The sequence below is a fragment of the Anabrus simplex genome, chromosome 1, assembly GCF_040414725.1.
Source record: "Anabrus simplex isolate iqAnaSimp1 chromosome 1, ASM4041472v1, whole genome shotgun sequence".
NCBI lineage: Eukaryota > Metazoa > Arthropoda > Insecta > Orthoptera > Tettigoniidae > Anabrus > Anabrus simplex.
The window spans coordinates 1,342,642,607-1,342,664,435 of record NC_090265.1 but is presented as its reverse complement, the minus strand read 5'-3'; the positions used below and the strand labels follow the sequence as shown (position 1 = coordinate 1,342,664,435).

The 21,829-nt window shown below is 36.0% G+C and overlaps 1 protein-coding gene across 5 annotated transcripts in view; it reads right to left on the bottom strand.

Moving 5' to 3' along the window:
- The window catches only part of LOC136878797 (mitochondrial mRNA pseudouridine synthase RPUSD3), a 192,446-nt gene that overhangs the window by 129,872 nt on the left and 40,745 nt on the right, over positions 1-21,829 (bottom strand). Inside the window, exon 2 of one of the 5 annotated variants that reach the window (XM_067152288.2) lies at positions 14,380-14,447. The exons of 3 other annotated variants lie outside the window; for them this stretch is intronic. In XM_067152288.2, coding sequence (XP_067008389.2) covers positions 14,380-14,401 — 22 coding nt within the window. In that variant the 5' untranslated portion in view covers positions 14,402-14,447. Of the gene's footprint in view, positions 1-12,988; positions 13,145-14,379; positions 14,448-21,829 lie in introns of those variants that run through there. One more of the 5 variants, XM_068228941.1, reaches the window with a different exon arrangement.

Sequence of the window (21,829 nt, the reverse complement as noted above, 5' to 3'; positions counted from 1 at the left end):
CACCCTAATTTTTCATGCATTTAACACCCCAATGTCTAAAAAAAGATTTAAATAATGAATTAAACACTATCCGTACTATTGCAAAATTAAACAAATCTTTCATAAACTATTATCAATAAAATAATTCAAACACCACCCCAAAACTACACTAACAAAAGATAAAACCAAACCCACTGCATTTTCCACCTTTACTTTTTCTCAAAACGCTTATAAAATCACCAACATTCTTAAAAAACATAACATGAAAATATCCTTTAGAACCAATAACAGAAATCTTGATTTCTTACACAACTCTAATTCAATTAATAAGTCTAATGTTTTCTCTAAATCTGGTGTGTATAGATTCCAATACAATAACTGTAGCTCTTCGTATACTGGACAGACAGGACGTAACTTTAATATCAGATACTCTGAACACATCAACGCCATAAAATACAACAGATTCTCTGCAATAGGACAATACATACAAGATTCTAATCATAATTTCACCAGGATTGATAAAGACATAAAAATACTTAAAGTTACTTCTAAACACTACGGAAAATTCTTCTATTCATCTCGACCAATACTTCAACCCCAATTTGAATTTAAATGACATTTCTGAAAAACCTAATATTTTATTCAACTTCCTTAAAATGCTAAATTTACAAACCCATATTCAATATTCCAGTCCTTATATAGTTCCTACCAACATTTTCCACTTCTTTAACATTTGGTGAAGGTCCATATTAAGCTGTATTCATCAGCAAGTAGAAAATTCAAAGAATAAAATATATACAAAATAAGGGCTCTAATTAATCATGTAGTAGAAGATTAGGTCAGGGATGATCATGGTAATTCTTCTTGAGTTAAATTGGTTATGAAACCAGTTGAATAAGAATACGTTGAATTAAAAATACACGTCGTAAATTCACGACAATGCACTGGATTGAAGATATTTATCAATATAATTGTAGTATCCCTTCTGTTGTGTAAATTTTCAATGATTAGAATGTTGGATAGATTGTAAAGAAAAATATAAAAAAATGCATTTAAAGTGTATGTACAAAAATAACAGTTGTGGTTGTATACGGTTATGGGTTACATAAAAATGGATCCATTTCAATTTCAGACGAATGCTGTTTGACAATCTTCCTACCAACATTAACATATATATTTTTTAGACTAGATTATGAGATTGACCTACAATTGTTTTAACTTGTTGTTTCTTCTTCTTCTTCTTCTTCTTCTTCTTTTATGACCACATAGGATCACTTTAGTCAGTCCGTCGTTCAGGTCTCTTTGAAGGGATTGTTCGGGCTTTGCGGTCCTCCCAGTACTTCTTCAGACGCTCCGATCTTCGTGCCCTTTCCTCAGTTGAAAATGTGCGTGTTGTTGGTTTGTTTTGTGTAAGGGTAAAGCGGAGGTTTGTATTCTTGAGTTTTGTATTCAATTTTATCTTATTTTTGGTGTCTTCTGTTGTAAGGCCTATTTCCTTCAGATCCTCTCTTACTTCTCTGATCCATTTACATCCTGTTGTGGTATTTTTTGAGACGAGATTGTGTTGTACTAGTTGTTTCAGAAGTCTTGAGTCCTGCATCCTCATGATATGTCCAAAGAATCCCAGTCTCCTCTTACGCATAGTATCTGTAATGGGTTCTAGCTCTTTGTACACGACTTTGTTAGGTATTAACCGCCACTGTCCATCTTTCTGATATTTTTTGTTGATACAGGTTCTTCCAATCCTCCTTTCAATTTTCTGAAGTCTGTCAGTCTTTGATTGTTTATTCAGGTAAAAGAGTGTTTCTGCTGCATATGTAGCTTCCGGTTTTATAACTGTGTTGTAGTGTTTTATTTTTGAATTTATTGATAGACATTTCTTTTTGTAGATATCCCATGTTAATTTTTGTGCTTTAGCTAATCTATTTGTTCTTACTTGGATTGAGATTTTTTCATTTAAGTTATGTGTTATTACTTCTCCAAGATATTTAAACTGAGTTACTATTTTGATTTTATTACCAAACTTGTTGTTTATAAGATTTACTTATAACTTTTTAATAATGGTATCAAAAACAACTTTTAATGTCATATTTTATTCCAATCTTATATTATTGATTATTGTAAGACAGTCTTAAATGTAACTATTATTTTTAAAGTTGTTCATAGTGCTGATGATGCCCGTTAAGAAGGGCGAAACATGTTCACGATTTTTCAATTATTTATAATCATTTAACCACAATAGTGGTAATTGTAAGTATTGACTAGGTTGACATTAAACAAATATTTTTTTAAATTATATGTAAGCAGTGCTAATTCCTAAAATTATACAGTGCCTCATGGACTGCAGCTGAACTCTTCCAGAATTTACTCCGTGCTACATTTAGATACGTATTTGATTCTGGACCTCTTCACACAGTGCTCTCTAACACATCTAACTTAAAGAGACTTTTAGAAGCACAGTGCCGATCTACTCTTCAGGAACTTGCTCCATAGTACATGTGCGTATTTGATCGGCGACTTCTTCTTTTTTGGATCTACTGACGGGCAGTACTAGTCCCTAAAATTATACAGTGCCTCATAAAGTGCAATTGAACTCTTCAAGAATTTGCTCCGTACTATATTTGGATACGTATTTGATTCTGGACTTCTTCCCACAATGCTCTCTAATGGTTGTGTTATAGTGCTTCATAAACTATACCTGACAGTATCATCCACACTTCATATTTTCACCTGTGCATCTTATTTGTGATTGGTTATATTTCAACGCACAGTACTCCCCAAAGATTTTAGTGCTTCACTAACAGCAATCTACAGAATTCTTTATACTTCGCAATTTATTTATCTGTGCATTGTTTTAAACTTATTTGTGATTGGCTGATGATGACCAAAAATACTGGTCAAAACTGGTACCAATTTTAATTAAGTAGAAATATAATCTTACATTTCTTATTTTAATAGTACTGAAAGGTTGAACCATTTTTTACTTTCTTTTAAATTATATGTGATCTTTTCTACAACCCTGGACTTGTACACCCCTATTTGAGCTGTCAACTTGACATTATGAGAGTTGTTGTTCTTTTCTAATTGCTCTCACTTTTAATAGAAGTCTACAATTTTGTACTTAATAACTACTTCACTGTGTGGCTTCTAAAGAACTAATTAATAATTTTATGGCAAGAAAAAGCTCCCTTTGTTTTGAATTTGGACTTTATTTACTCATGATAATGAGATCCTGCTTATCCTATTCTGTCTACACCATATTCTTGTGCTTTTAGTAAGTTTTGCATGCAGAGAAAATAAGTAGAAGCTATGAAGGTTTAGTGGGTACTAACATACAATGTCAAAACCAGTACGCATTCCTGGTCCACATGAGTGAGAATACATTTCATGTATATGCTGAGCCAAATAATAGTGAAGACCATTCGAGATATATGTTATTAGACACAAGATGCTTGAGTATACTAAAGTCTCTTCTTGGTGTCTAGTATATGAAATGTTTGGAACCTGCTCTATCTCTGTTGTATGAGTGAAGAAAAGGGATATACTTCCATATCTGGAGTTGAAAATGTGAATGCCGTTTCCTTTTCAGATAAAATGCACGCCAGTAAGAGAACAGTTTCCTTAATTGTAATGGATGTTAAGTATACCTGTTTTGTGAAATTGGCAGCAGATTAAAATCACTTCCAAATTTTGTTACATGCCACACAAAAAGGCTTCACAATGTGCAAAAGGAAAAATTATCATCAGGCTGGAAGAAGAGACAACATTATCTACTGCAAGAGATTTTAGGAAATATCAGGGGAGAGAATCTGCAGTGTCAGTTGATGATAAATGGGACCTCTGAGGTTTTTCATCAGCAATGGAGTGGTGACAGTAACTTCACTTTACAATGATAAAGTATGGTACTTAATGTTGAGGTGCTATCAGACTTTCTGTCAACAACAAAGATGAAAGTTCTCTGTAATTAGCATAGAAAAAGAATATATACAATTACCTTTTTCGTGAGCTGTAGGGGATAGTGAACCAATATAAAATCTATAGTTAAAGGGATGTGTTATTTTTGTTAGATCGCCATCCTATTACAGAAATAAACATAAAAATGAAGTGCCACCAAAGGAAGAGAAGCAACAATAGCAGAGGTACAATGGCAGTGCTACAATCTCTGTAGAGGACACTGTAAGGGGATGATGGAAGAATCCCTTCTATCAAAGGTATTTATTGACGTTATTGTAATGGAATTAGTATGTAGCAGTGTGTTTTTTAAGCAAGTATCATTTTTAAATATGGCTACTGCAGCACTTTGATCGTGGTTCAGAGCATGCGCGCTCAGTAGGTACATCTGTAGGCTAGCCACAAACGCCATTACGAAAGCATTCACCCGTATTTACGTTTGTGTGTATTGAAAATGCCTCTGACAATTAACGGTCCCGCCGAGTGTGAAGTACACGTTGTGATTCGATTTTTAAAATGGAAAAGGCGTGAAAGCTGTTGAAATTCATTGGTAGATTAGTGAAGTGTATGGAGAACACACTATGAGCAAAGGAGTGGTAAGAAAATGGGTAAGAGCATTTAAAGAAGGCCGTACTAATGTCCATGACAAGAAGCATACTGGGCGACCGTCTATCAATACTGAAGACTTGGTGCAAAACGTTGATGCAGAGGTTTGAGAAAACATATGTTTTACAATTTTGTCATAAAATTATGAGTTGCCTGAAATTTCAAGGAGTGTTCTTTATGAAATTGTGTCAGGATGCTTAGATTATCGGAAGTTGTCCACACGCAATCCAAAACAAATAGCATGGCATGCTCACAAGGGGGATTCTTTTGCTTCATGACAATGTGCGATCTCACACGGCTGATGGAACCCCAAACCTCATCACTTCATTTGGTTGGGGACAATTTGATCATCCTCCGTATAGTCGTGACCTAGTGTCTAGTGACTACCACTTGTTCCTGCACCTGAAAAAGCATTTAGGAAGTCAACGCCACGACAACGATGATGACCTAAAAATGAACTGTGGCAGTGGCTGGCACATCAGGTGGCAGATTTCTATGAAGATGGAATTCAGAAGCTGGTTTAACGATATGACAAGTGCCTTAATATGCTTGGAATTTACGTTGAGAAGTAGTTTAAGGTACAGGCTTACATGTAAAAAAAAAAAAAAAAAAAAAAAAAAAAAAAAAAAAAAAAAAAAAAAAAGAAACTGTTTAAATAATTGCATTACTTTTTTCTCTATATAAAAATGGTACTTACTTAAAGAACATGCCTTGTAGATATGATCAGAGACACCGTGGTAAATAAATAAGAAGAAAATGTGTGTGATGAATTAAAACAGGAACTAAAATCGCAGAATAAAGTGAGTTAAATGAAAAGGATGATCAGTTAGATCAAACGTGAGGGGTTTCAATCTGAGGATTTTCAGTGTACCTGAACAGTCAAAGGAAGATAGGCCCTACTGATGTATTAGTTTTACAAGTTGCTGGAGACATACATGCTTGTAAAGAACTCATAGATCTGACTGTAACCATAAGACTGGTCCCAAAAGAGGAAACAAATCCAAACCCATAATACTGTAAACTTACTTTCATACAGTGTTAAACAAAGTTACTTTCTCACAAGAAATTCCTAAAAAGAATACTCAGTGAGAAAGAAGATCTTATTGTAGCAAGACTGGTATTACTGGTATTGCTCTAAACTGAGATCAAAAGGATTCACTAGTTGACCATGTGGACAAGCAGAGGTCCAGTATACGTTATGGAAACTGATGGCAAAAGATATCAAGTAATCATGATGAATGACCTACTTCTTGCTCTAAGATAACTGGGTAACTTGGAAGGTTACAGTAATTACTTTTAGTCTGCTTAGGTTGGTTTCCATTTAGGCTTTAACTGTTTCTTTCTGCCTAAATAGTTGAGTATAATTGAATTTGATCTATACACTTATTCAAAGTAGAATTTCTAATGAAAACATTCTACCAGCTATATTTCAAGACAACAGAACAAGTTAATTTTAATTTAGAAGAAGAAAATGTTCCTGACAAACAGTATTACACTGAAAACAGATTAAAGATAGATTTAAAGATAAAACACAGAAAATGTTGTTCCAATTAATAAAAGTCAGTCTAGAGGTGGCAGTTCCACCACTAGACTTGCTTTCTATTGGCTAGCAACCAACTGAGAGAACTGCTTTGCTTTCAAGCCTCGAAAGGAGGAATAGCTGGATATACGGTATCTTAAATAAGATAACAATGTCTCAGGTAATGAATCATAAATGGAAGAAACAAAAAATAACACAATATGGAACTTGGAATGTCCAAGGGATATCCTACAAAGACGACTATGTGGATGATATCCTCGTCCAAAAGAGTATCTCAATAGCAGCAATAACTGAAACTAAATGAAAGCTTGAAAATTCTAAAGAAACAAATAATTATCTTAAATTCTATAGCAGAGTAGATGAAGATATCAGAACTCAAGCTGGTGTAATGCTAATGGTGCATAAGAAAGTGACTGATCACTACAAATATTGGAATTTATTTATTTAATAGCATCAGAAAGATTAACATAAGTGTACCGGGAGGTACACCTCAACGCCGCGCATTCAAAACTAGTGCCTAAATGAACTCCTCTATTGGTAAAACAGTGAAATTGAAACTACACCAACTTAGAACTTTACTCAGAAGATGTCACCACTGAAATATGATGTAATTTTGTTATTGTGCAGTTTCTTAACCTGAGTGAATTTCTACTTGTTTTGTTTGACATTCATCAAGAAGTTTGGACCTTTCTCCACAGATGACACTACCAAGAAACTATGATAATGCACCCTGGTGCAAAGTGCAAGAACTTATGATTTAAAGAAGTTTTGTATTTCTAGGTTTTTGTAACTGATTGATTCATTTATTTTTGGGTTGGCAACTTTTCCTTTTCTTTCAGCCAGTTTTGAATCTAGCCAATCCCTAATTTTTGTAATTAATTTCCAACCAATCCCGTATTTCTTCTTCACTTTGTATCTGCCAATAAAAATTAAGAGGGCGTGTCCTGATTCATCTTGAATGATCTCGAACCTTCCCTGAGGGTTTATAAACTGTGGCTTTTCACGTTTCTTGGCCAATTGATCGTCATCTTACTGAGTGTGTGTGTCAAAGCGGGAAGCTTCTTTCGTCAGCTGCTAGAACTTCTACAAGGTAACGGCCACATAACTTTTTCTTTCTTGCTACCTCCGCAGTTTAACCCGAGGGAAAGGTCCGAATCTTTAACTATGTAACCAACTTTTCTAAAATGTAAATCTTCTTTCGGCTAATGTAAAAACTTTGTAAACTCTTTAACTGTTAATTGGGGATAGAAAGTGAATTACCCTCTCTAGCTCCCCTTCATCTTGGTTTGAGGTGACTACGTTTTTATAACTGTTTTTCATTCTGTAATGTGGTAAAGTAATTTCTATACGAGTCACCTCCGTAGTTTGGGAATAGTCCCTATTTCATCATAGGTTGTTTTAGTGTTCATATCTAGGAGTGCAAGCATATGCTTCCATTCAGTTTGCGTTTCGGGCCATTTACTTAACCTGTTCTTTTCCGCAAAGGCCCTGTAGGTTGGGTACTAGATACCCCTGTATAACATTACCTTTCAATTTATAAGTCGTCCCTTGATGGGCGAGTGATTGTAATTTTCTGATATTGCCTTGAATAGGCTAGAAGAAACTGAGAGCCTGTTAGCTCTTTTCCAAAATTTTGTAATTGTAAAGAGTGCCTCTGGTAGGCTGGATATTTAGAATTTGGAGTGCAAGTGCTATTGAATTAGGGGATTTCTGCCCCTGAATAATTTGTGCTCTTTTGTAAATCTGAGCTTGTAGCTCAGGAAATGTAAAGCTAGGGGCTTAAAGCCCAAAGTGTTAAGGTTCTGAATCTTGGATTTTTCCCAATCTTGTTTAATGATTGCTACTTGTACCTATAATACTGTCATGAAAAAATTGTTAAGTTTGAAGTTCTGAAAATATAACCTTCACTTTAAGATTTAAAATCAATCCTTGACATTGTAGTTAGACCCATTCACCCCGGCACCTTCTTTAACCTCTTTCTGCTCCACGGGCATCCCCGTAACAATAAGAAGTACAATATAAAGGGTAAACATTTAGCTGGTACTATCAAAAGTCACATCATAACCATCAATGATACAGAGAACCTGCATTAGATATTATTTTGTCACATCATATGCTTCAGATGTTGCCCTTATCAAGTCCTTCATCATACACTTAGCTGGATATAATCTACAAGCAAGAAGTAAACTTTAAATACAGCCAACCAGTAGTAAGGTGGCAGGTATTCAGAACGATGTCTACTTGCTTCGAATGACTAGATGTATACTAGACAGGGCATGCATATTCTGCAGTGGAGTAGCAGAGGGCCAAGGCAATTGTTCTAAGAGCGTCAGGTTATATCCCCTAACTGGTACCAGCAAGTTTACAGAGAACATTGTTTCTTGCTGATACTTTCTGTTTTGCATTCAGACAGTGGCCTTTATAGGTAAAGTAACTCCTAGTTGGCTGGTTGAATTCTGCACGGATCGTAATTTAGTCCTTCCCAATACTTGGTTCAAAGACCACAAGCGACGGCTGTATACATGGACGAGACCTGGAGACACTGGAAGGTATCAAATAGACTTCATTATGATTAGGCAGAGATTCAGAAACCAGGTGTTGGATTGCAAAACTTTCCCAGGAGCAGATGTGGACTCTGACCACAACTTGTCATGAAATGCCATCTGAAGTTGAAGAAACTGAAAAAAGGAAGGAATGCTACTTCCCCCCATATTAAGTTCTTCCATTAATTTGAAACACTGTCCTCGCTTTGATGCTGAAATGGACAAGATAACCTGCTTTCTACATGTAATAGTTTCATTGCTGAAAGGATCTGTGACAAATTGTTTGTAATATTCTTCCATTCCTTTTTTTTTTTACAATCTGCTTTACATCACACCAACACAGATAGGACTTACGGTGACAATGGGATAGGAAAGGGCTAGGCGTGGGAAGGCAGCGACCATGGCCTTAAGGTACAGCCCCAGCATTTGCCTGGTGTGAAAATGGGAAACAATGGAAAACCATCTTCCGGGCTGCCAACAGTGGGGTTTGAACCCACTATCTCCCGAATATAAGCTGACAGCTACATGACCCAAACAACACAGCCAATTGCTCGGTCATAAGACCTAATGTCTTTTTCTTCAGTGCAAATTGTTATATAAAAAATATTGATTTATGAATAATCCTAGTATAGCATCCACTCAGAGCTCTGACTTGGAGATAGATTTCATGGCTGATGATGCCTGCAATAACAGGCGAAACATGTATCATACTCAAACTTAATATAATGACAGTGTTATAGTCCTAAACACTTGACTAGTATTGAATAGTTGGTTTCAATAAATTAATTGTTTAACATTTAATATATACACTCCAGCTAAAGGGAAAGAAGAGAAAACTGATGAATTTTATGACAATCTCCAGAAAATGATGAACAAAATAAAATGGATATGATAATCCTGATGGGAGACTTCAATGCAAGAGTTGGTAACAAACCAGTAGAAAACAGTGTTGGGAAATTCAAAGAGTCCACCAGGAATTGATTTTGCACTGTACAAGTTGAGTATAATGAACACAAAATTCCAACATAAAGACAGTCACAAATACACTTGGTCAGCAAGAGGACAGAAATCAGTAATAGATTTCATTATATGCAACTAAAAGTCTCAGAAATCATTTCAGATGTTAAGAGTCTTTAGAGAGCCAGAGTTAGAAGAGACAATTACCTAAATGTTAATATGGTAAGACATTGACCAAAATGATTTACGAAGCAGAAGCCCACCGAAACTGATGAGATGTACTTCAAGACATATCTTCTCCAAGACCAAAGTTTCAAATGGTTGTTTAATTGGCATCTTTCGGATATGGTAAGATCAGTAACAGAAAGTGAAGATATAGAGACAGATTGGGTAAACTTACAAGCCATGATAAGGCAAGCTGCCTTCAAGACCCTAAGAATAAAACCAAAATTGATACACAGAGAGAGAATGTGAGGCAATGGAATGAGAACATCCATAAAATCATCACTGACAAAAGGGAAGTCTACCAGAAATATCAACAAATAAAGTAAAAGATAAACTAGCCTACCAAAATAAGAGGCAATAACTAAACAAGAAGTCAGGAAAATAAAGAGAAACTCATGGAAAGATTTTGCACCTTGATTAGAAAGATGTATTCAGACCACAATCTCAGACATAAAATTCTGAATCATTTGAATAATGAAATTAGAGAAAATGTCAGAATAAATCCCATCTCGCATGAGGCATGGCTCCAGATTTTTCAAAACCTCTGGACATCACAAGAGGAAAACATATCGCCTCAAAGACCCCTGAGCAAAATTACAGATGAAGTCGTAATAGATGAGCTGAACACAGTTCTCAAACAACTGAAACCAAATAAAGCACCAGGAGAAGACAACCTGAACCTGGAATTATTCAAATATGCAGGAAATAGTTTCAAAGACAGATCCCTCCACTTTCTTGAAAGAATATAGTAAAGTGGAAATCCTCCTGTTAGCTGGCTGAAAGCATTCATAAAAATAGAGATCTGAAAAATTACCATAATTATAATGCATTTGCCTTCTAAACTCAGGATAACAAATCTATGTCAACATAGATAAAAAAATTAACTGTACAGCTACTACACCAACTTATAGGAGAAGAACAAAATGGATTCCACAAAGAAAGGTCATTCACTGATAGTTATTTCATCCTCAAAATTTTGTCACAGAAGCATAAGGAATTCAATATAAACACCCACATAGCATTTGTTGGCTATAAAAAGGCATTCAACAGAGTAAATAGAGCAAAACTTTTAGAAATACTACAAGAATCATATCAGAACAGAAACCAATCAACAGAGGTGTACGACAGGCTGCGGCATATTCACCCAGTGTTTTTTATAATGAATGCTCGTATAAAAGATTGGAGAATTCTTCCCTTACTTTCATAAGTAAAGAAGCAGTTCCCAGTAAAATTATACTGAATAATAGGCCAGTAAAACAAATCAACTCCTTTAACTACCTTGGCTACTCACGATCATTTTACAGCGATACCGATATCTATAACAGTATAGAAAATTTTTATAAAACCACGGATACTATCAATTCAGTCATGAAACTGTCTATAGCCCAGAGAAACGCAAGCCTACACATTTATAGCACACTCGCCAGACCAGTTCTCTTGTCAGGAATCAAGCATGGACCATCGAGGAAAAGAGATTAATCCCAAATAACCGCTGATGAAACTCATGCGACGTACAGTAGGATACATGTGATGGGACCACAAGAGGAACAGGGAGATGATGAAAGAACCTGAAGGACCCATGTTAAAATTTGTAGGAAAATACCAAAAGAACTGGAAGGACCATGTGAACAGAATGGGAAGCAAAAGAATCCCAAAGCAGATTTTACAATACTAGCCCAGAGGAGTTGCTTTATTGGATGCTCAGCCAGAAGAGATGGATCAAGACCATAAATGGCCACTTGGCCTAATACCTGTTTGGATGAAGATGGTGACGACAATTTTTTTTTAATTTTTATTTGAGCAGCTTACAAATAAATTATGGAATGTAAACTGAAAGTCTGCACCAGCAAATAAAACTTTAGACTACACATTAAATGCATAAATCAACAAAACTGTTAATGCATAAAAAGATTAATGATAAAGCTTCAATATAAATAAGTTATATAGCATGGATAACATATGCACTTAGATCCATTCACATTAGAGATAAATTGAATCAACAGTTTCAGGCTAATACAGAAAAAAATATGATTTACAAGAGAAGTATAAAAAGTATAGAAATAAATTCAATGAACTGCTAAATAAGGCTAGAACTGACTGAAGGCTAACAAGACATCGGTTATAAGATTGAACAGAAAGCTTTGATAGAGAAAAATATGGATAACTCAAGCGTTAACTAGATCCATTCAGATCAGAAATAAATTGTAGCAACAGTTTAAAGCATATAAAGAAAAGAGGAAAATGATTTAAAAGAGAAGTATAGTAGGTATACAAATAAATTAAATGAACAGATAAATAAGCTTATTATCATGTCTATAATTACTGGCCATGAAAGCATCAACATAAAGATTAAAACTGACTATTACATTTGGTAGCATTACGCTTGCTTGTTGTTTTAAGGGGCCTAACATCGAAGGTCATCGGCCCGGTAGCATTACGAAAAGCAAAAACAGACTTGAATATCTTTAATGGTTTGGGAGTTATTAGAGGTGAACATCTTGGCAAACTCATCCTTCCCATATATAATGTAGGCAATACTGAATAAAAGCTTTTTTCTTTCAGTGCAAGAACTAAAATATGCTCTGGGAATGCTATCTGATAAGGGATTTAAAGAGAAGTATGGCATTCGTAAACCAGGTTTAGATGATCTACTGGTATTCCACTGCAAATCTGGTGGCAGAAGTAAGGATGCTGTAATAGTAGCAGAAGCCTTAGGCTATACAAAGTAAGTAAAGATATTACTCTTTCTTTTCTATCACTTCCAATAGGTAAATGGAAATAAAACAAATAAAAAATAAATACAACTTTAGCCTGCCTAGAGGCCATGATTTTTTTTTTTACAACTTGTTTTACGTCACGCCGACACAGATAGGTCTTATGGCGACGAGCCATGATTATTTAGGCGTCAAGTGTCTATGGTCTGACACCATGGTTAGCAGGTTTCAGTCCTATTCAGAATGTTGGCCAGCAAGGTAGGAAAGGTATGGTATACACTTTCTAATCACTAGATTGTGCACCTAAAGCCTGGGTTCAATTCTAAACCTCTCTGCAGTATTCATATGGAGAGAAGGCATATGCTGATGGTGATTCATCTGTTGGATGGAGAAGTTAAGCTATAAACATATCCCTTGGTGTTATTTGACAGGAGTAGGCTATGTGCCAAAACCAGGTTTCATTCTTTTCTTACCTCAGTATCATCCATCAGAATTTTAACCATAATTGGTTAATTCCGCTGGCTCGGGGGCTGGGTGTATGTGTCGTCTTCATCATCATTTCATCCTCATCACGACGCACAGGTCACCTACGGGTGTCAAATCGAAAGACCTGCATCTGGCGAGCCAAACTTGTCCTCGGACACTCCCGGCACTAAAAGCCATACGCCATTTCATTTACCACACACACCCAGCTGTGCAGGTCATCCATGGGCATCAGATAGAGAAAATCATAATGATGATGATGCTGATGATGATTGTTGTTCTTTCATTGTCAAGTCCTGTTGCTTGGTTCACCATCAGATGAATGGGTACAATTTCATAGAAGTATAGGACAGTGAGGACGTTGTGGCAGATCCAAACTGTTAACACTTATATTCAATGGGCTGAGAACCATAATTACCTCTGCTAGGTTTACAGAATTGCGATCTAGGGCAAGCATTACATAGAGGGTCAAAAGATTTTTCGCAGAAAACAACATCGTGTTTTATCTACAGAAGGTAAAACAGGGACAGAAGTGCTACTAGTTGGTCAGATGGTCTATCGATATTACAGAGAGAGTCTGCATATTTTACTCCTCCTGCAATAACACAAGCGTTTTCTAGCTCTAAGAAAGAATTAGGCCTTAATGTAAATGACAAATAAGACCTACACTTAGGTGCCAAACCATTAAAGGAGAACACAACACAAAAACACATATTTCATTATTCATTGCTAAATATGTATTATGGGAATGTAATAACAATGCCGTTAATCCGGTGCCTCTATGTCCAACCATTCTCAAGTTATGCACGGAAGTGGTAAAGGGTCGTGACGTCACTGCGCTGTAGAGTCTACCTGGCAGCCTTGACGCTGGGAGTAAACTCGCGCAGTCTTTTCCCGCACTCCATCTGCTACTGCCGTGTTCTTCTGTTGACAGTGTTAGTGGGCTAATTTTTTTTATAATGAATGTAAATATCATCCGTCCGTATCAGTATGAGCCAGAACGAATGACGTTTGCTGATGTCCATTCAGATAGCGATCTTGACATGCCAGCACGCGAATTTGGTGTCAATGTAATGAGTAATCATGGATACAGATGAAGAAAGTGTATGCTGTTGTGAATTAGACAATGTAAAAGCAGTGAAATCTGAGAAATGTATGTGTATAACAAGAAATCCCACGTTTACAAGGCTTATTTTAGACCGTGAATTATTGATAATGACAAGGCATAACATGAGCTTAAAAACAAAGAACATGGCAAGGAAACGTGTACTGACAGCTTTAAATCCATCAAATAGAACTTGGCGTTTTATTTGTTAAAAACAGTTCACTTCGTGGGTATATTCATGGACTGCGATTGGAAAAAAGAACAGAGTTTTCATACCATCATGTGTTGTCATCACCATAAGGAACACATTTCCGGAACCCGATGGCACCTGTGTGGGCTTCAAGCTGTAAATGAAAAAATGGAATTAAAACAGTAGAATTATGTAAGAGTTTCCTAAGCTTGTTTGTATGATAAATATAGATAATGTATTATTTTGACATGAAGTACGGTACCTCATTTATTGTTGCGAGTGAAATCGTGAGAAGTGCTTCTTGATCAGGTCATTGGAAGATCGAGGTATTGGAGCGATGTTTTTAGGCAGTGACAGATCTATTGCTTGATCTTTAGGTGAGGCTTTACTATAGTTAGTTTAAAAGAGATTTATTTTGTTCATTATTGCCTTCTTCCACCCATCGCTTGACACCTCATATTTCTGTTTTATCACCCAGGCTCCTGTTGATTTTGAATACTGAGTTTTGATAACCGCTTTCAGTTTATTGATATTCCAATTATATCACAATTATATAGTCCAAATGCAGCAATCACTGACCTGAGCTTTAAGCCTCTGTACGAGAAATGAACTCTTTTAGGAGCGTATTTCAAACGAAGGTTGTGATGACTTTCTAGACTTCCGGTGTGAACGTAGTGTTTTATATGTTCCATATCTTTTAAAAAAGATTTGTCTAAAACTATTTTCTTCAAGGCTTTATATGAACTTGAATTTATTTCAATCAACATTTTCTTTCTCTCTTCCTCCTCCGTTAATGTATCGTGCTCACAGGATTTCCATTCACCGTTTTCTAACCACTTATGCTCATTTTTTATGTGGTGCAAAATTGACATAAATTTATCAATTAACACAGAACTGTTTCCATTACATGTTTGTGCTGCCCACCATAAATTATTATTTATACTGGCCTTCCAGGCTTCAACTTCTGGATGATTTTTATCAAGAGCTTTCATCTTTTTCATTAGACTTTTTGATATGTGCCAAACATCAAATTCATGTTCAATATCAGGATACTGCATTCTCAGTAAATACCTTACTCCTTTGTGTCTATCAGAAAGGAAGAGTTTTATATTACAATTTTCTTCCTGTACAATCATCCTCATCGCGATTTCACATGCAGACCTTTCAAGATCACCTTTCACCATCACTCTCTGAAAAAGTTCCAAATGAGCTATGCGGCCTGTATTTATATCCATTAGTGAATACACTAAAACCGGGCGAGTTGGCCGTGCGCATAGAGGCGTGCGGCTGTGAGCTTGCATCCGGGAGATAGTAGGTTCGAATCCCACTCTCGGCAGCCCTGAAGATGATTTTCCGTGGTTTTCCATTTTCACACCAGGCAAATGAACTTGTACCTTAATTAAGGCCACGGCTGCTTCCTTCCAACTCCTAGGCCTTTCCTATCTCATCGTCGCCATAAGACCTATCTGTGTTGGTGCGACGTAAAGCCCCTAGCAAAAAAAAAAAAAAAAAAGGCAATACACTAAATATTTGGCTGAAAAGCCGGGAGAATCGTACTGGCCATCTCCGGCTAACCAAATGGGTTTGGCACTGCTTTTCAAACAATCAATAACACTAGTCCTTTCTTGATCCCAAGCATCCTCCACTATCGGACCAGTTACTCTACGAATAATTCTATCATATATAGTTTGTGACATCATATGTAAGTTAATGGACTTGCAGAATGACCGAAAAGGTTCAAACAGAATGCCTGACAACAATAATGCTGATGACATTAGGACATTTGCTTCCGGTTTCTTTCCTTCCATAGGTTGAGAATACCAACGGACTTTATTACCACAATCGCAAAGTGATTTTACACACAACATAGTCCCTTTAATGTAATGTGAAATGTTTTTCATTTTACTTTTACAAATGTAACAAATTTCAAAGAGTGTGAGCAAACTTGTCCCCGCTACAAAGAAATATGAACCTGTAATATGTACATCATCCTGAGTGTGTTCGTTATCAGTATCACTAATATAACTTTTAGAAACTGTCATTCAACTGTTCTCCCATTACGTTACTGTTCACGGCTGTGCTGAAAGTTGCAACGTCAAAGTATTTTCTAGCTATTTCACTTCCTAACTCACACTGTATCTCTACACTACATTCATGTCTGTCTGGTGAAATATTTTCACTCATATCATTCTGAACGTCATGTACATCATTACAAGTAATGAAAATCATTTTATTTTCCGTATTGAAAGAATCTCAATAATAATACAAGAAAATTTATTGGACTCCAACCTATTCAATACATCACAGGATGTTAACATTTTTAGTTAAACATCGTTAAAATGGAGACATGTTTCGCTCCCTATGTGGGGCATCATCAGTCATATCAAAGCACCTCAAAATTACACCAGACGTCTGGTTGGACTTATGAACATAATATGCGAGAGAGAGTATATTAAAAAACACTTACAAGGTCTTATCTTAGACGAAATAACAAACTGACTAGTTACACATAGTAAAATACGTTAGCGGTTCTTAATATTAAAACAAGGCCATCATATGTACAGTATAACAATGAAGGTAATTAAAGTCTATTTGATGTTGAGTTCGAAGGTAGTTTTACGTAGTATATACAAATGTTGGAAAATAAAATACAATTTACAATTAGTGTACACTTATTTATAACTGTTAAAATTGATGAGGAGAAACATTCCAATTTTGTCTATTCGTGATTTTGGCTCCAACCAAAATAATGCACCCAAGGATTCATGAGGTAGTCACCTCCGTTGGTCACTCTCTATATGGATGGAGTGCCTAGTGCAAGTGAACTGCAGTATTATTGATTATAAAATGAGGCTGTGTTAAGACAGAATTAAAACAACAATGGCTTCAAATGAAGACAGTTAAAATTTCATTAGATTCTTCCTAGTTGACTAGAGGTTTGCATATATTTTTGTTGTTGAAGTGTGGAAAAGTCAGTTGTTGGTTGAATGGGCAACGGTCGAAAATGTTGTGCAGTGCAATCGGTGTTTGAGCTGTCTTACGTATGAGGGAATCTTAAAAGCTGTTGAGCTGTTACCTAATTGCTAGGAGGTTTGTGGAGCACTGGCTGTTGCTGATGTCCTGCTCCTCGTGTTGTACATGTTATGTCTTCTGCAGTTCACTTGCACTAGGCACTCCATCCATATAGAGAGTGACCAACGGAGGTGACTTGAATCCTTGGGCGAATTATTTTGGTTGGAGCCAAAATCACGAATAGACAAAATTGGAATGTTTCTCCTCATCAATTTTAACAATTATAAATAAGTGTACACTAATTGTAAATTGTATTTTATTTTCCAACATTTGTATATACTACGTAAAACTACCTTCGAACTCAACATCAAATAGGCTTTAATTACCTTCATTGTTATACTGTACATATGATAGCCTTGTTTTAATATTAAGAACCACTAACGTATTTTACTATGTGTAACTAGTCAATTTGTTATTTTGTCTAAGATAGGACCTTGTAAGTGTTTTTTAATGTACTCTCTCTCGCATATTATGTTCATAAGTCCAACCAGATGTCTGGTGTAATTTTGAGGTGCTTTGATATGACTGATGATGCCCCACATAGGGGGCAAAACATGTCTCCATTTTAACGATTTTTAACTAAAAATGTTAACATCCTATAATGTATTGAATAGGTTGGAGTCCAGTAAATTTTCTTATATTATCATATGTACATCCTTATCGTTATCACTTTCGTTTAATACTGTGTCAACAAACTCCCTTCGTCTTTTAGCCTCATACCTTTCCGTCCTGCCCTTTTTAGTTACTGACGAGTACTCCCACAGTGTACTTTGTGAAGCGGCTTCCGTATGAATGAGCATTCCTGCCTGATAAGTATCTCCATCTGTCGACGCCAGACATCTTATTGAAGGAACAGACCCTGGCTTCAATTTCGGACCTTGCAGATTTTCTGTAGGCATCAACATTTTCAAAAGTTGCGTTTCATCATAGTCTGTATTTTTAAAATGAACTGAGCACACAGTAGCTCTCTTACCGGGAGAAAAGTGTTTCCTCTTACAAAATTGTACCCAACTGCTAAACCTTCGAGGCGACTTACTTCGATTTGGAAACCTATGGAAATGTATTTCTTTCTCTCTACACTTTCGGTTTCTACTCGTTGTGTTGTTACAGCCGTACACACTACAGGAAGGCATTTCGACAAACAGTCACCGCACTATTATAATAAACAACACTTCAAGTAAACGGAAGAGCGACTGAGCGCGTACTGCAATAATCAACTGGATGGCTCGCTCAGCGCTTACAGCGCAGTGACGTCACAGCTACTCGTGTTTCCTTAGTTCACCGGCCTGAACACTGTCCAATACACTCTTTGATTCTGAGGCAACTTGATTTTTGTGTTGTGTTCTCCTTTAACAATGGAACTCACAATCTTACATTCTGAATACTTCAGGTGGAGACCCTTGAATACATTTAATTTCTTTAACATACTCAGATATTGATTCATTACTAAAGAACTAGCACTGCACTGAAGATTACAGTACTCTAGTAGGAATTCATTCTCTTAACAGCCTGGCTAACGCTCCAGATGCATACGGATAATTTTTTTTTGCAAGTGATAAAAATCATTGTTATCCGTATTGAAGATACTGAATGTAGGATGTTAAAAGGTTTGTTTTTTTCACCTATTCAATACATATAAATTTTATAATTTAGGAATTTATTGTAGATTCCACTTGAGACATGTTTCGCCCTTCATTGAGGGCATTGTCAGTCAAAATATCACCTCAAGGTAAAAAATCAGGTAACTGGTTAGTAGTAGACATGTACAAATTAATACATATTATTAACAACATACAAAAATTAAGTATGGGAAATAGTTGCACAAAAGTGATGGTTGAACATGTAGGTTTATAGATGAAAGGTCAGCACCAATGCCTAAAAATAACATAGTAGAGTTCTGCAGTGGTGCTCTGGAGAAACAGTTGACGCAATCATATGATAATAAAAAGTTAAAAATATTTACATTATAACAATTAAGGGAGAAAAGGTGTAGTGTTTGGCGTCAATGTTTTTAACCTACAATTGATGTCAAAGGTTGGTAACTATACAGTATTTACATTGTTCTATTGAACAGTTGAGAAAAAGTTTTTTAAATATTTACATTTAACATTCAGCGTAAATGTTTGTAAATAAAAACTAATGTCAATGGTTGGTAACTATTAGTAATTACATTATCTAATTGAATAGTTGAGAATTTACAATTAAATACATATTTACACAAGAGCAGTAGGTGTGCAAGGATAAAAAATTATTTTTTTTTTTTTTTTTTTTTTAGTACCAAGTGCGTCCTGATGTTTTAGAGGTTGGAAGAAGGAAATAGCATTGACATTTCAGAAATATGTAGAGTAGTTTATTTTAGTTAAAAATCACCGGGGGTAGGGAAAATTTCATAGCCGTATGAGGTTTTTTAGGCATCAAACTGAAAGTTTTCCAGTTGCAGCGCCGAGATCGGGATGGAGACTGGTCAGTGTGGCTGGAGATTCATGGGTAATCCGTGCGTTTGAACGGCAACAATGGTGACAGTTAATAGTGGGTAATTGCTAATTAGGAAAAATGTTGCGGGTTGAGACTTCCGCTTATTCTTTTAGTTGACTTCTGTAGCATCGATTGTGATGTGAAGACATCGGTGTGAAATGCCGGTGAGACAAAATGATGTTGTTCCGTGGAATAAAGTAAGGCGGACTACGGGATGAAGTTGTTGTTTTTTACTGGTCTGGTGAGATAGAATAGAGTTGCTTGTGTTGTGGACTGCTGTGACTGACGATGCCCTCAATGAAGGGCGAAACATGTCTCAAGTGGAATCTACAATAAATTCCTAAATTATAAAATTTATATGTATTGAATAGGTGAAAAAAAAAAAACCTTTTAACATCCTACATTCAGTATCTTCAATACGGATAACAATGATTTTTATCACTTGCAACGTCAAAGCCAACCAGGCTACAATGAAAACCAACAAATACCTAAACCTCAAGGTAAAAATCGGCAAAATTTCAAAAGACATTAATTTCCTTAAAGAATGTGTTAAGCTAAATTTAGTACCCAAATTCTTGAGACCACTGCAAAGGAAAAGCATTCCGTTTCAAAACTCGACTATCACCCAAAACAAAGTCAACAACATCTGGTTGAAGGACGAGATTAAACAACTATACAGGAAAAAATCATTCTTAAATTTACAGCTTTATCGAACACATTTAACCCTTGCACAATACTTATCTCCTCTTGAATGGCAATCTTTCCTAAGACATACTGACAATAAATTAACCAACGTACTAGAAAAGAAACAAGACACATTAAACCTCAAACTAGCCCATCTGAAGGGAACCAAACCAAGCACATCAAACCACAATAAGAACAATGATACTACATCCATTATTTCAAACAACACCCCTACCACCATCAATTTGTCTGACACCACCTTCTCTGACATAGAAATGAACCTCCTAAACAGAGGCCTAAAACACAATTGGCCTAACCCCAATACTATCGATGACCTAACCACCACTATTGCAGAAGTAGAATCCAACATTAGTAAACAGATCACCACAGAGAAACAAAATGACATCAGACACGAAATAAAAAAGAAACTGCCCTCCCTAGTTAATGAGTTAAAATCCAACAAAAACAGTACCCTCTCAAAACAAATCCATGCCTTAAAGACCAAAATAAACACCAATAACGTTATAGTAACAAAAGCCGACAAAGGTAACACAACTGTACTCATGAACAAACAGGACTACATCAAAAAAACTGAAGAATTCTTTTCCGATACAACCTACACCACCATCAACAAGGATCCTATACCAAAAGTACAACGCAACTTGAAAACCCTTCTCAAAAATTCAACTTTCCTCTTAAATGACCAAGAAATCTTTAAACTAGTCAACATGAATCCAACTTTACCCACAGCCAAGTCCTTACCCAAAACCCACAAAAAAGACATCCCCATCCGACCAATTATCAACAGTAGAGGCAGTCCAACATACAAAACTTCAAGATTTCTACACTACTTTCTCAAAAAACACTACAAATTCAACAACAAATACCCCATTAAGAACTCAATTGACCTCTGTCAAACCCTGAATAAATTTACACTGCAACCAAACCACATTCTGTGTTCCTTTGACATCACTAACATGTATCCGAACATCCCAGTTCTCGAAACCATCAACATCATAAAAAACAACCTCTCCAAACACAGTGGACTAAGCAAAATAGAAATTGATGAGTTCATTAAAATATTAACCTTTGTATTGAACAATAATTACTTCACGTTCAACAACAAGATTTACCATCAAAAGGGCTTGGCTATGGGAGACCCTATTTCTGGCATTCTAGCGAACATCTATATGGACAACTTAGAACACAATAAAATTATAAATTCCATCAATGGTATTCATCTTTGGCTCCGCTATGTCGACGACACACTAGTAATCATCAATAAACAGTGCAACAACAGCGACA